Source organism: Oncorhynchus keta, unplaced genomic scaffold (genome assembly GCF_023373465.1).
Source record: "Oncorhynchus keta strain PuntledgeMale-10-30-2019 unplaced genomic scaffold, Oket_V2 Un_contig_3062_pilon_pilon, whole genome shotgun sequence".
NCBI lineage: Eukaryota > Metazoa > Chordata > Actinopteri > Salmoniformes > Salmonidae > Oncorhynchus > Oncorhynchus keta.
In genome coordinates, this window is record NW_026287059.1 from 70,706 (window position 1) to 84,319 (window position 13,614).

At 46.2% G+C, this 13,614-nt stretch overlaps 1 protein-coding gene and 1 long non-coding RNA gene across 3 annotated transcripts; one reads left to right on the forward strand and one right to left on the reverse strand.

Annotated features, from left to right (window-relative positions):
- Positions 1-8,536: 8,536 nt before the first annotated feature.
- Positions 8,537-10,065, reverse strand: LOC127923685 (zinc finger protein with KRAB and SCAN domains 1-like). The gene has a single exon (XM_052507734.1). The coding sequence runs from the start codon at positions 9,949-9,951 to the stop codon at positions 9,481-9,483; it is 471 nt and encodes a 156-aa protein (XP_052363694.1). The 5' UTR covers positions 9,952-10,065; the 3' UTR covers positions 8,537-9,480.
- Positions 10,066-10,072: 7 nt separating this feature from the next.
- On the forward strand, positions 10,073-11,466 carry LOC127923686 (uncharacterized). 2 transcript variants are annotated; one of them, XR_008115013.1, is made up of 4 exons: positions 10,073-10,296; positions 10,373-10,757; positions 10,834-10,910; positions 10,987-11,466. It is a non-coding gene; the product is annotated as an uncharacterized LOC127923686 (long non-coding RNA). The 2 variants fall into 2 exon arrangements; XR_008115014.1 differs by lacking the exon at positions 10,834-10,910.
- Positions 11,467-13,614: the final 2,148 nt, after the last annotated feature.

Here is a 13,614-nt window from a genome sequence, read left to right on the forward strand (position 1 = left end):
ACTGCCTGTTCAGGGGCAGAACGACAGATTTGTATCTTGTCAGCTCGGGGATTTGAACTTGCAACCTTTCGGTTACTAGTCCAATGCTCTAACCACTAGGCTACCCTGCCGCCCCAGGGTGCACTACCTTTGACAAGAGCCTATGGGCCCCTAGTGTGCACTACGTAGGGAATAGGGTGCCTAGGCACAACCTACTCACAGTGAATTCACTAGTAGCCCGTCAGAAAGGCTAGTGCTTCAGTCGTTGTAAGCCGTTGTGCATCTCCATCACAGGCTCTCTTACCATCTACTGTATCTTGCCTATGCCGCTCTGTACCATCACTCACTCATATATCTTTATGTACATATCCCCTTACACTTGTGTCTATAAGGTAGTAGTTTTGGAATTGTTAGGTTAGATTACTTGTTGGTTATTACTGCATTGTCGGAACTAGAAGCACAAGCATTTCGCTACACTCGCATTAACATCTGCTAACCATGTGTATGTGACCATTAACATCTGCTAACCATGTGTATGTGACCATTAACATCTGCTAACCATGTGTATGTGACAAATAACATTTGATTAACCCAGTGGGTTAAATAAAATCTGTTTGATTTCTTGGGTTAACCGGCGTGCTCCTCCTGATGTCTCCGCAGCAGCTCTTGGTTGTCGAACGGCGTTCCGCACACGTAGCAGTTGTAATCCAGATGTGTCTGCAGGTGTAGCAGCAGCTCGTATTCCCGGGGGAATCCCTCTCCACATTTAAAGCAGCGACGGTTGTTAAACCTCTTGGCTTTCGGTCGCTTCTGGTTGCCTTCTTGGACGCTGGTCTTCCGTTTGACCGGTTGTTTCTTCCGGTGTTTTCTCTGTGGTCCTGATGCAGAGGGACCACCGCCACCGGTCTTGGCTGTGTGACCAAAGAGAATGGGTTTAAAGGTCAAATGCATTGTCCGTCGCCCCAAATGGCACGCTATATTCCCTATTTAGGGCACTACCTTTTGAACAGAGCCCTATATAGGGGACAGGATGCAATTTATAACGCAGCCAAAGTAACAGTCTATAGTTGATGTTCTGTTGACTGGGAGCCATTTTAAAACACAGCCAAATGAACAGGCTATAGTTGATGTTCTGTTGACTGGGAGCCATTTTAAAACACAGCCAAATGAACAGTCTATAGTTGATGTTCTGTTGACTGGGAGCCATTTTAAAAACACAGCCAAATGAATAGGCTATAGTTGATGTTCTGTTGACTGGGAGCCATTTTAAAACACATCCAAATGAACAGGCTATAGTTGATGTTCTGTTGACTGGGAGCCATTTAAAACACAGCCAAATGAACAGGCTATAGTTGATGTTCTGTTGACTGGGAGCCATTTTAAAACACAGCCAAATTAACAGGCTATAGTTGATGTTCTGTTGACTGGGAGCCATTTTAAAACACAGCCAAATGAACAGGCTATAGTTGATGTTCTGTTGACTGGGAGCCATTTTAAAACACAGCCAAATGAACAGGCTATAGTTGATGTTCTGTTGACTGGGAGCCATTTTAAAACACAGCCAAATTAACAGGCTATAGTTGATGTTCTGTTGACTGGGAGCCATTTTAAAACACAGCCAAATGAACAGGCTATAGTTGATGTTCTGTTGACTGGGAGCCATTTTAAAACACAGCCAAATGAACAGGCTATAGTTGATGTTCTGTTGACTGGGAGCCATTTTAAAACACAGCCAAATTAACAGGCTATAGTTGATGTTCTGTTGACTGGGAGCCATTTTAAAACACAGCCAAATGAACAGTCTATAGTTGATGTTCTGTTGACTGGGAGCCATTTTAAAACACAGCCAAATGAACAGGCTATAGTTGATGTTCTGTTGACTGGGAGCCATTTTAAAACACAGCCAAATGAACAGGCTATAGTTGATGTTCTGTTGACTGGGAGCCATTTTAAAACACAGCCAAATGAACAGTCTATAGTTGATGTTCTGTTGACTGGGAGCCATTTTAAAACACAGCCAAATGAACAGGCTATAGTTGATGTTCTGTTGACTGGGAGCCATTTTAAAACACAGCCAAATGAACAGGCTATAGTTGATGTTCTGTTGACTGGGAGCCATTTTAAAACACAGCCAAATGAACAGGCTATAGTTGATGTTCTGTTGACTGGGAGCCATTTTAAAACACAGCCAAATGAACAGGCTATAGTTGATGTTCTGTTGACTGGGAGCCATTTTAAAACACAGCCAAATGAACAGGCTATAGTTGATGTTCTGTTGACTGGGAGCCATTTTAAAACACAGCCAAATGAACAGTCTATAGTTGATGTTCTGTTGACTGGGAGCCATTTTAAAACACAGCCAAATGAACAGGCTATAGTTGATGTTCTGTTGACTGGGAGCCATTTTAAAACACAGCCAAATGAACAGGCTATAGTTGATGTTCTGTTGACTGGGAGCCATTTTAAAACACAGCCAAATGAACAGTCTATAGTTGATGTTCTGTTGACATTCTACCTCCACTTACCAAGACGAAGAGCGGGTTTCCAACTGGCGTCGTCTTCTTCAGAATTACCCGAACCATCAACGTTCACTCCTCTTCTTCAGCTCTGGCCTTCAACCGAGGTGTTTGACTGACGCCTTGCTGCCATGATCAGGACCCTGGGCTTTGGGGCTGGATTGGTCACCAGGATCCTCCAATGAAAACACAAGTCATTCTTGGTTAACAGTCAGTAGTAACAGAATGTTTGTTGTGGGGTTTCCCAGGGCAACGTCCAACCTCGGCCGCCTTTCTGTTCCTTGTCAAACAGGAAGTGGAGATTTTGAGTGGCGGTTGGCTAAATCAAATCAAATTTATTTATATAGCCCTTCGTACATCAGCTGATATCTCAAAGTGCTGTACAGAAACCCAGCCTAAAACCCCAAACAGCAAGCAATGCAGGTGTAGAAGCACGGTGGCTAGGAAAAACTCCCTAGAAAGGACTCCCTAAAACTCCCTATAAATCTATGCCTAACTTTAACCTAACCCCTATCCATTCTAACCATTAACCCAAACCAATTCCATAAACTTCTAGATTTTAAAGTGAACCCCCCAAAACAAAACCTGAAAGCGACAGCATCAGCTCACAGCAAACCAAAGCACATACCTTTCTGATGAGGGATGTAGGAGGACCACTTCCTCCACTGCCGTAGCGAGGCCTGTGGGGATGGGTGGGGTTGGTTCCACTATAGGCTTCCCAGGGTGCATCTGCTGCATGTGTGACCGGATGCCTGCTCTGTACCTGTAGCTCTTGCCACACTCGTGGCACTGGTAGGGCTTCTCTCCAGAGTGGACTCTGAGATGCACCCGGAGGTCAAACTCTCTGGCGAAACTCTTCCCACACAGGAAGCAGAGATGGCTCCTCTCTCCGGTGTGGATCTTGAAGTGACAGGTCAGCTGGGATTGTTGTTTGAAACACTTGCCCACGCAGGGCACGTCTCCTCGGTGAGCGCTCTCGTGCTTCTTGAGCCCCTCCGCTGACAGGAAGGTCTTATCACACTGGGCGCAGTGGTAAGAGATCTTCCCACTGTGGATCTTCCGGTGGATCTTGATGTAACTCTTGCTGGAGAATCTCTTCCCACAGTCTGGACAGGGGTAAGGCTTCTCTGGTTTCTCATGGGAGTGGGCGATCATCAGGTGATCATCCAGAAGGCCTTTCTGAGAGAACTCTGCCCCGCAGAGAGGGCACTGTGGTTTCGACTGGTTCTCTACAGTGTGAGTTCTCATGTGTATCTGTAGAGTTGATGGAGTTTGGCATTCCTCTCCTATTGACTTAGCTGTGCGGTTGTCATGGTATTGGTCCAGGACTCCTATTGGCTTAGCTGTGTGGTTGTCATGGTATTGGTCCAGGACTCCTATTGGCTTAGCTGTGTGGTTGTCATGGTATTGGTCCAGAACTCCTATTGGCTTAGCTGTGTGGTTGTCATGGTATTGGTCCAGAACTCCTATTGGCTTAGCTGTGTGGTTGTCATGGTATTGGTCCAGAACTCCTATTGGCTTAGCTGTGTGGTTGTCATGGTATTGGTCCAGAACTCCTATTGGCTTAGCTGTGTGGTTGTCATGGTATTGGTCCGGGACACCAGGAAGCCTCTCCATGTCAGGCCAGAAACTATTGGACTTCTCCTGCATGGGGAAGATAGTGTTAGTTCATGTTAAGTTAAACCAATGACTGTCAGGACGATACCAGTATCACCCTACTCAGATAATTGGTCTGGGACACCATATTGTAGATAAGACTCCGGATGTCAGGCCAGAAACTGGGATTTGATACCAGTATCATGTTTAAACAGACAAATGACAATATGACTGGGGTTGATACCAGTATCACCCTACTCAGATAATGACTGGGGTCCGATACCAGTATAACTCAGATAATGACTGGGGTCAGGACGATACCAGTATCACCCTACTCAGATAATGACTGGGGTCAGGACGATACCAGTATCACCCTACTCAGACAATCACTGGGGTCAGGACGATACCAGTATCACACTACTCAGACAATGACTGGGGTCAGGACGATACCAGTATCACCCTACTCAGATAATGACTGGGGTCAGGACGATACCAGTATCACCCTACTCAGACAATGACTGGGGTCAGGATGATACCAGTATCACCCTACTCAGATAATGACTGGGGTCAGGACGATACCAGTATCACCCTACTCAGATAATGACTGGGGTCAGGACGATACCAGTATCACCCTACTCAGATAATGACTGGGGTCAGGACGATACCAGTATCACCCTACTCAGATAATGACTGGGGTCAGGACGATACCAGTATCACCCTACTCAGATAATGACTGGGGTCAGGACGATACCAGTATCACCCTACTCAGATAATGACTGGGGTCAGGACGATACCAGTATCACCCTACTCAGATAATGACTGGGGTCAGGACAATACCAGTATCACCCTACTCAGATAATGACTGGGGTCAGGACAATACCAGTATCACCCTACTCAGACAATCACTGGGGTCAGGACAATACCAGTATCACCCTACTCAGACAATCACTGGGGTCAGGACGATACCAGTATCACCCTACTCAGATAATGACTGGGGTCAGGACGATACCAGTATCACCCTACTCAGACAATCACTGGGGTCAGGACGATACCAGTATCACCCTACTCAGATAATGACTGGGGTCAGGACGATACCAGTATCACCCTACTCAGATAATGACTGGGGTCAGGACGTTACCAGTATCACACTACTCAGACAATCACTGGGGTCAGGACGATACCAGTATCACCCTACTCAGATAATCACTGGGGTCAGGATGATACCAGTATCACCCTACTCAGACAATCTCTTACCAGTATCACACTACCAGACAATCACTGGGGTCAGGAGTTACCAGTATCACACTACTCAGACAATCACTGGGGTCACCGGAGATACCAGTATCACCCTACTCAGATAATGACTGGGGTCAGTCTGATACCAGTATCACACTACTCAGATAATGACTGGGGTCAGGACATACCAGTATCACCCTACTCAGACAATCACTGGGGTCAGGACAATACCAGTATCACACTACTCAGATAATGACTGGAGTCAGGATTACCAGCCTAACACCTCAGATTGACGGGGTCACACCTTCAGATCTGACACCTCAGGACAATACCAGTATCACCCTACTCAGACTCACTGGGGTGAGTATCACACTACTCAGATAATGACTTTGATACCAGTATCACACTACCAGATAATGACAGGACAATACCTTATCACCCTACTCAGGGGGTCAGGACGTACCAGTATCACCCTTCTGGGGTCAGGATGATACCCTCCTAGTCAGATAATGACTGGGGTGATGTATCACCCTCTCAGATAATGACTGGTCACCTCTTACCAGTATCACCCCTACTCAGACAATCACTGGGGTCGATACCAGTTCACTTCAGACAATGACTGGGGTCAGGGATACCCTTCTCTCAGATAATGACTGGGGTCATCACCCTCTCAGACAATCACTTCAGGAGATACCAGTATCACACTCTCAGACAATCACTGGGGTCAGGACGATACCAGTTCACTCTCAGATAATGTGGGGTCAGGGTCAACACGATACCAGTGTTACTCAGATAATGACACCAGGACAAGGCCTCACCCTTCTCAGATAATGACTGACATACCAGTATTCTCAGATAATGCCCCAGTATCACCCTTACTCAGATAATGACTGGGGTCAGGGATACCAGTATCCTCTCAGATAATGACTGGGGTCAGGATTACCAGTATCACCCTACTCAGATAATGACTGGGGTGATACCAGTGTCACCCTCTCATGACTGGGGTATACCAGTATCACGCTACTCAGATTGACTGGTCAGGTTTACCAGTATCACCCTACTCAGATAATGACTGGGGTCAGGCTACTCAGCAATTGGGGTGACGATACCAGTTGTCATGATAATTGGGGTCCAGAACTCCTATTGACTTAGTCAGGGATACCAGTTTGGTTGACAATCATGGGGTATTTGTCCAGATAATCACTCAGGGATACCATTGGACTTAGCTGGGTCAGGGTTGTATCATCAGACAATACTTCAGGACGATACCAGAACCCTCTCAGATAATCACTGGGTCAGGACGATACCAGTTGGTTCAGACAATCATGGGTTGTCAGGACGTTACCAGTATCACACTACTCAGACAATTGGGGTGATCCAGGACTCAGACTATTGGCAATTACCAGTTAGCTCAGATGTGGTTGTCATGGTATTGGTGACCAGGACTCCTATTGGCTTAGCTGTGTGGTTGTCATGGTATTGGTCCAGGACTCCTATTGGCAGTTCAGCTGTCAGATAATGGTTGTCATCAGACAATCATGGGGTGGTCCAGTATCACACTACTCAGATAACTGATCAGTATCACACTACTCAGATAGCTGTTGACGGGGTCAGGACAATACCACTATCACCCTACTAGATAATGATGGGGTGGATTGTCATGGTACTTGGTCCAGAACTACCAGATAATATTCAGGGCTATCAGCTCAGATAATGACTGGGGTTACCAGTCTACTGGTCACTGGGGTCAGGACGTACCAGTATCAACTTCTGACTTGGCTATCAGCTGATAATGTGGTTACCAGTATCACTGATAATGACTGGGGTCGATACCAGACTCAGACTCACTGGGTGATACCAGTATCACACTACTCAGCAATGACTGGGGTCAGGACGATGTATCACTCAGATAATGACTGGGACAATCCAGTATCACCTACTCAGACAATCACTGGGGTCAGGACGATACCAGTATCACACTACTCAGACAATCACTGGGGTCAGGGATACCAGTATCACACTACTCAGATAATGACTGTCAGGACGATACCAGTGTCACCCTTCAGATAATGACTGTCAGGACAATACCAGTATCACCCTACTCAGATAATGACTGGGGTCAGGACGATACCAGTATCACCCTACTCAGATAATGACTGGGGTCAGGACGATACCAGTATCACCCTACTCAGACAATGACTGGGGTCAGGACGATACCAGTATCACCCTACTCAGATAATGACTGGGGTCAGGACGATACCAGTATCACCCTACTCAGATAATGACTGGGGTCAGGACGATACCAGTGTCACCCTACTCAGATAATGACTGGGGTCAGGACGATACCAGTATCACACTACTCAGATAATGACTGGGGTCAGGATGATACCAGTATCACCCTACTCAGATAATGACTGGGGTCAGGACAATACCACTATCACCCTACTCAGACAATCACTGGGGTCAGGACGATACCAGTATCACCCTACTCAGATAATCACTGGGGTCAGGACGATACCAGACCCTACTCAGATAATGACTGTGGTATACCAGTATCACCCTACTCAGACAATGACTGGGGTCAGGACGATACCAGTATCACCCTACTCAGATAATCACTGGGGTCAGGACGATACCAGTATCACCCTACTCAGATAATGACACTACTCAGACAATCACTGGGGTCAGGGAATACCAGTATCACCCTACTCAGATAATGACTGGGGTCAGGAGATACCAGTATCACCCTACTCAGACAATCACTGGGGTCAGGACAGATACCAGTATCACACTACTCAGACAATCACTGGGGTCAGGACTACCAGTATCACACTACTCAGACTGGGGTCAGGACGATACCAGTATCACCCTACTCAGATAATGACTGGGGTCAGGACGATACCAGTATCACACTACTCAGATAATGACTGGGGTCAGGACGATACCAGTATCACCCTACTCAGATAATGACTGGGGTCAGGAATAAAATTCATTAAGAACCAGTTCACACTCTGGGTCAGTCAGGTACCTTCTGTCTGACACCTCTTTCAGGACAATACCAGTATCACCCTACTCAGACAATCACACCTTCTGCCTGACACCTTCTTTAGTCACACCTTCTGTCTGACAGTCACACCTTCTGCCTGACACCTCTTTTAGTCACACCTTCTGCCTGACACCTCTTTAGTCACACCTTCTGCCTGACACCTCTTTAGTCACACCTTCTGTCTGACACCTCTTTCGTCACACCTTCTGCCTGACACCTCTTTAGTCACACCTTCTGTCTGACACCTCTTTAGTCACACCTTCTGCCTGACACCTCTTTAGTCACACCTTCTGCCTGACACCTCTTTAGTCACACCTTCTGTCTGACACCTCTTCTCTTTAGTCACACCTTCTGCCTGACACCTTCTCTTTAGTCACACCTTCTACCTGACACCTCTTTAGTCACACCTTCTGCCTGACACCTCTTTAGTCACACCTTCTGCCTGACACCTCTTTAGTCACACCTTCTGCCTGACACCTCTGCTCTTTAGTCACACCTAACTAAACTGAACTAAAACCATTTATTGATGTGTAATATCTGACATTTTGTTTTTACAACAGTGACATTATCCGGATAAAATACCTAAAGTTTTGTTTTTTTACAAAAGCTTAAAGGGATACTTCAGAATTTTGGCAACGAGGTCTTTCATCTACTTCACCAGAGTCAGATGAACTTGTGGATCCCATTTTTCTGTCTCTGTGTCCAGTATAAAGGAAGTTAAAAGTTGTTTTGTGAGCCAATGGCAACTAGCGTTAGCGCTACGCTAGTTAGCAATTATTATTATTTTTAGATGTTTTACTGAACCTTTATTCCACTAGGCAAGTCAATTGTGCTGCCGCTAGTCAGCAACTTCCTTCAAACTGCAAGCAGAAACATAAACATGGTATCCAAGAGTTTGGGGACGTAGATAAAGGGTCTCAATACCAAATCCCAAAGTATCCCTTTAAAGAGAACAAAGATATTTCCAGAGTTGGGTCACTGGTCAGATGTACGACTTCCCACCTTTTAAAGAGGACAAAGATATTTCCAGAGTTGGGTCACTGGTCAGATGTACGACTTCTCACCTTTTAAAGAGGACAAAGATATTTCCAGAGTTGGGTCAACTGGTCAGATGTACGACTTCTCACCTTTGTGCACACTCTGGTGTATTTTCAGATTTCCTTTCTGAGCGAATCTCTTCCCGCACACAGAGCACTGGAAAGGCTTCTCTCCCGTGTGTATCCGCTCGTGCATCATCAGTTTATGTGCATCGGATGCTTGGTATCCACACGTTAAACAGCGGTGAACCTTCTTGGTTTTAAACATGGTCGTTCCATCTATATGAATGGTCTGGTGTAAGAGCATGTCGTAGACGCGGGAGAATCCCTCTCCACATTTAAAGCAGCGGTGGGTCATCTTAGCTTTTTTCTGCTTCGGATTCTTTTCCTTCTTCGGTGTCTCTTTTTTCTTCGGTTGCTTTTGTTCTGGACTCTTCTTCCGTTTGGTCGCCCGTGTCTTCTCTTTCTCCCGGTGTTGTCGTTCCATCGCTTCTGGTGTTGAGGTAGTTCCCTCACTACCGTGACAGGAATTAGGACTCATTCCTGTGGAGAGAAGAGAGTTCAGTGGGTCAGTACAGGTAGAGTTCCCTCACTACCGTGGCAGGAATTAGGACTCATTCCTGTGGAGAGAAGAGAGTTCAGTGGGTCAGTACAGGTAGAGTTCCCTCACTACCGTGACAGGAATTAGGACTCATTCCTGTGGACAGAAGAGAGTTCAGTGGGTCAGTACAGGTAGAGTTCCCTCACTACCGTGACAGGAATTAGGACTCATTCCTGTGGAGAGAAGAGAGTTCAGTGGGTCAGTACAGGTAGAGTTCCCTCACTACCGTGGCAGGAATTAGGACTCATTCCTGTGGAGAGAAGAGAGTTCAGTGGGTCAGTACAGGTAGAGTTCCTCACTACCGTGGCAGGAATTAGGACTCATTCCTGTGGAGAGAAGAGAGTTCAGTGGGTCAGTACAGGTAGAGTTCCCTCACTACCGTGGCAGGAATTAGGACTCATTCCTGTGGAGAGAAGAGAGTTCAGTGGGTCAGTACAGGTAGAGTTCCCTCACTACCGTGGCAGGAATTAGGACTCATTCCTGTGGAGAGAAGAGAGTTCAGTGGGTCAGTACAGGTAGAGTTCCCTCACTACCGTGGCAGGAATTAGGACTCATTCCTGTGGAGAGAAGAGAGTTCAGTGGGTCAGTACAGGTAGAGTTCCCTCACTACCGTGGCAGGAATTAGGACTCATTCCTGTGGAGAGAAGAGAGTTCAGTGGGTCAGTACAGGTAGAGTTCCCTCACTACCGTGGCAGGAATTAGGACTCATTCCTGTGGAGAGAAGAGAGTTCAGTGGGTCAGTACAGGTAGAGTTCCTCACTACCGTGGCAGGAATTAGGACTCATTCCTGTGGAGAGAAGAGAGTTCAGTGGGTCAGTACAGGTAGAGTTCCCTCACTACCGTGGCAGGAATTAGGACTCATTCCTGTGGAGAGAAGAGAGTTCAGTGGGTCAGTACAGGTAGAGTTCCTCACTACCGTGGCAGGAATTAGGACTCATTCCTGTGGAGAGAAGAGAGTTCAGTGGGTCAGTACAGGTAGAGTTCCCTCACTACCGTGGCAGGAATTAGGACTCATTCCTGTGGAGAGAAGAGAGTTCAGTGGGTCAGTACAGGTAGAGTTCCCTCACTACCGTGGCAGGAATTAGGACTCATTCCTGTGGAGAGAAGAGAGTTCAGTGGGTCAGTACAGGTAGAGTTCCCTCACTACCGTGGCAGGAATTAGGACTCATTCCTGTGGAGAGAAGAGAGTTCAGTGGGTCAGTACAGGTAGAGTTCCCTCACTACCGTGGCAGGAATTAGGACTCATTCCTGTGGAGAGAAGAGAGTTCAGTGGGTCAGTACAGGTAGAGTTCCCTCACTACCGTGGCAGGAATTAGGACTCATTCCTGTGGAGAGAAGAGAGTTCAGTGGGTCAGTACAGGTAGAGTTCCCTCACTACCGTGGCAGGAATTAGGACTCATTCCTGTGGAGAGAAGAGAGTTCAGTGGGTCAGTACAGGTAGAGTTCCCTCACTACCGTGGCAGGAGGTAGGACTCATTAGTACAGGTAGAGTTCCCTCACTACCGTGGCAGGAGGTAGGACTCATCAGTATGAGTAGAGTTCCCTCACTACCGTGGCAGGAGGTAGGACTCATCAGAATGAGTAGAGTTCCCTCACTACCGTGGCAGGAGGTAGGACTCATCAGTATGAGTAGAGTTCCCTCACTACCGTGGCAGGAGGTAGGACTCATCAGTATGGGTAGAGTTCCCTCACTACCGTGGCAGGAGGTAGGACTCATCAGTATGGGTAGAGTTCCCTCACTACCGTGGCAGGAGGTAGGACTCATCAGTATGAGTAGAGTTCCCTCACTACCGTGGCAGGAGGTAGGACTCATCAGTATGAGTAGAGTTCCCTCACTACCGTGGCAGGAGGTAGGACTCATCAGTATGAGTAGAGTTCCCTCACTACCGTGGCAGGAGGTAGGACTCATCAGTATGAGTAGAGTTCCCTCACTACCGTGGCAGGAGGTAGGACTCATCAGTATGAGTAGAGTTCCCTAACTACCGTGGCAGGAGGTAGGACTCATCAGTATGAGTAGAGTTCCCTAACTACCGTGGCAGGAGGTGGGACTCATCAGTGTGGGTAGAGTTCCCTCACTACCGTGGCAGGAGGTAGGACTCATCAGTATGGGTAGAGTTCCCTAACTACCGTGGCAGGAGGTAGGACTCATCAGTATGGGTAGAGTTCCCTCACTACCGTGGCAGGAGGTAGGACTCATCAGTATGGGTAGAGTTCCCTCACTACCGTGGCAGGAGGTAGGACTCATCAGTAGGGGTAGAGTTCCCTCACTACCGTGGCAGGAGGTAGGACTCATCAGTAGGGGTAGAGTTCCCTCACTACCGTGGCAGGAGGTAGGACTCATCAGTAGGGGTAGAGTTCCCTCACTACCGTGGCAGGAGGTAGGACTCATCAATATGAGTAGAGTTGCCTCACTACCGTGGCAGGAGGTAGGACTCATCAGTACTGGTAGAGTTCCCTCACTACCGTGGCAGGAGGTAGGACTCATCAGTAGGGGTAGAGTTCCCTCACTACCGTGGCAGGAGGTAGGACTCATCAGTAGGGGTAGAGTTCCCTCACTACCGTGGCAGGAGGTAGGACTCATCAGTAGGGTAGATTCCCTCACTACCGTGGCATTTTAGGACTCATCAGTAGGGGTAGAGTTCCCTCACTACCGTGGCAGGAGGTAGGACTCATCAGTAGGGGTAGAGTTCCCTCACTACCGTGGCATGTAGCGTACATGCTATTGTGTGAAAACAGTGGCCACGCATTCCCTATAAAGGGAATAGGGTGCCATTTGGGATGAACACGTTCTTTAACTCACCTTTCTGTCACCACTTGTAAACAGGACATGTTTACATATCTTACATTACTCATCTCATATGTATATACTGTATTCTATTCTACTGTATCTTAGTCTATGCATTACTCATCTCATATCTATATACTGTATTCTATTCTATTCTACTGTATTTTAGTCTATGCATTACTCATCTCATATGTATATACTGTATTCTATTCTACTGTATCTTAGTCTATGCATTACTCATCTCATATGTATATACTGTATTCTATTCTATTCTACTGTATTTTAGTCTATGCATTACTCATCTCATATGTATATACTGTATTCTATTCTATTCTACTGTATCTTAGTCTATGCATTACTCATCTCATATGTATATACTGTATTCTATCCTACTGTATATTGGTCTATGCATTACTCATCTCATATGTATATACTGTATTCTATTCTACTGTGATCTTAGTCTATACATTACTCATCTCATATGTATATACTGTATCTACTATTCTACTGTATATGTGTCAATAACATTACTATCTGTGTGTATATACAATATTCTATCTACTGTATCTTAGTCTATGCATTACCATCTAATATCTACTAACTGTATTGACCAATAACATCTCTACTGTATATTGTCTATGCATTAACATCTCTAATGTATATATATTCTATCCTACTGTATCTTAGTCTATGCATTGTGATCTCATATGTATATACTGTATTCTATTCTACTGTATCTTAGTCTATGACCAATAACATCTCATAATGTATATACTGTATTCTATTCTACTAACTGTATGTGGTATATGCATTACTCA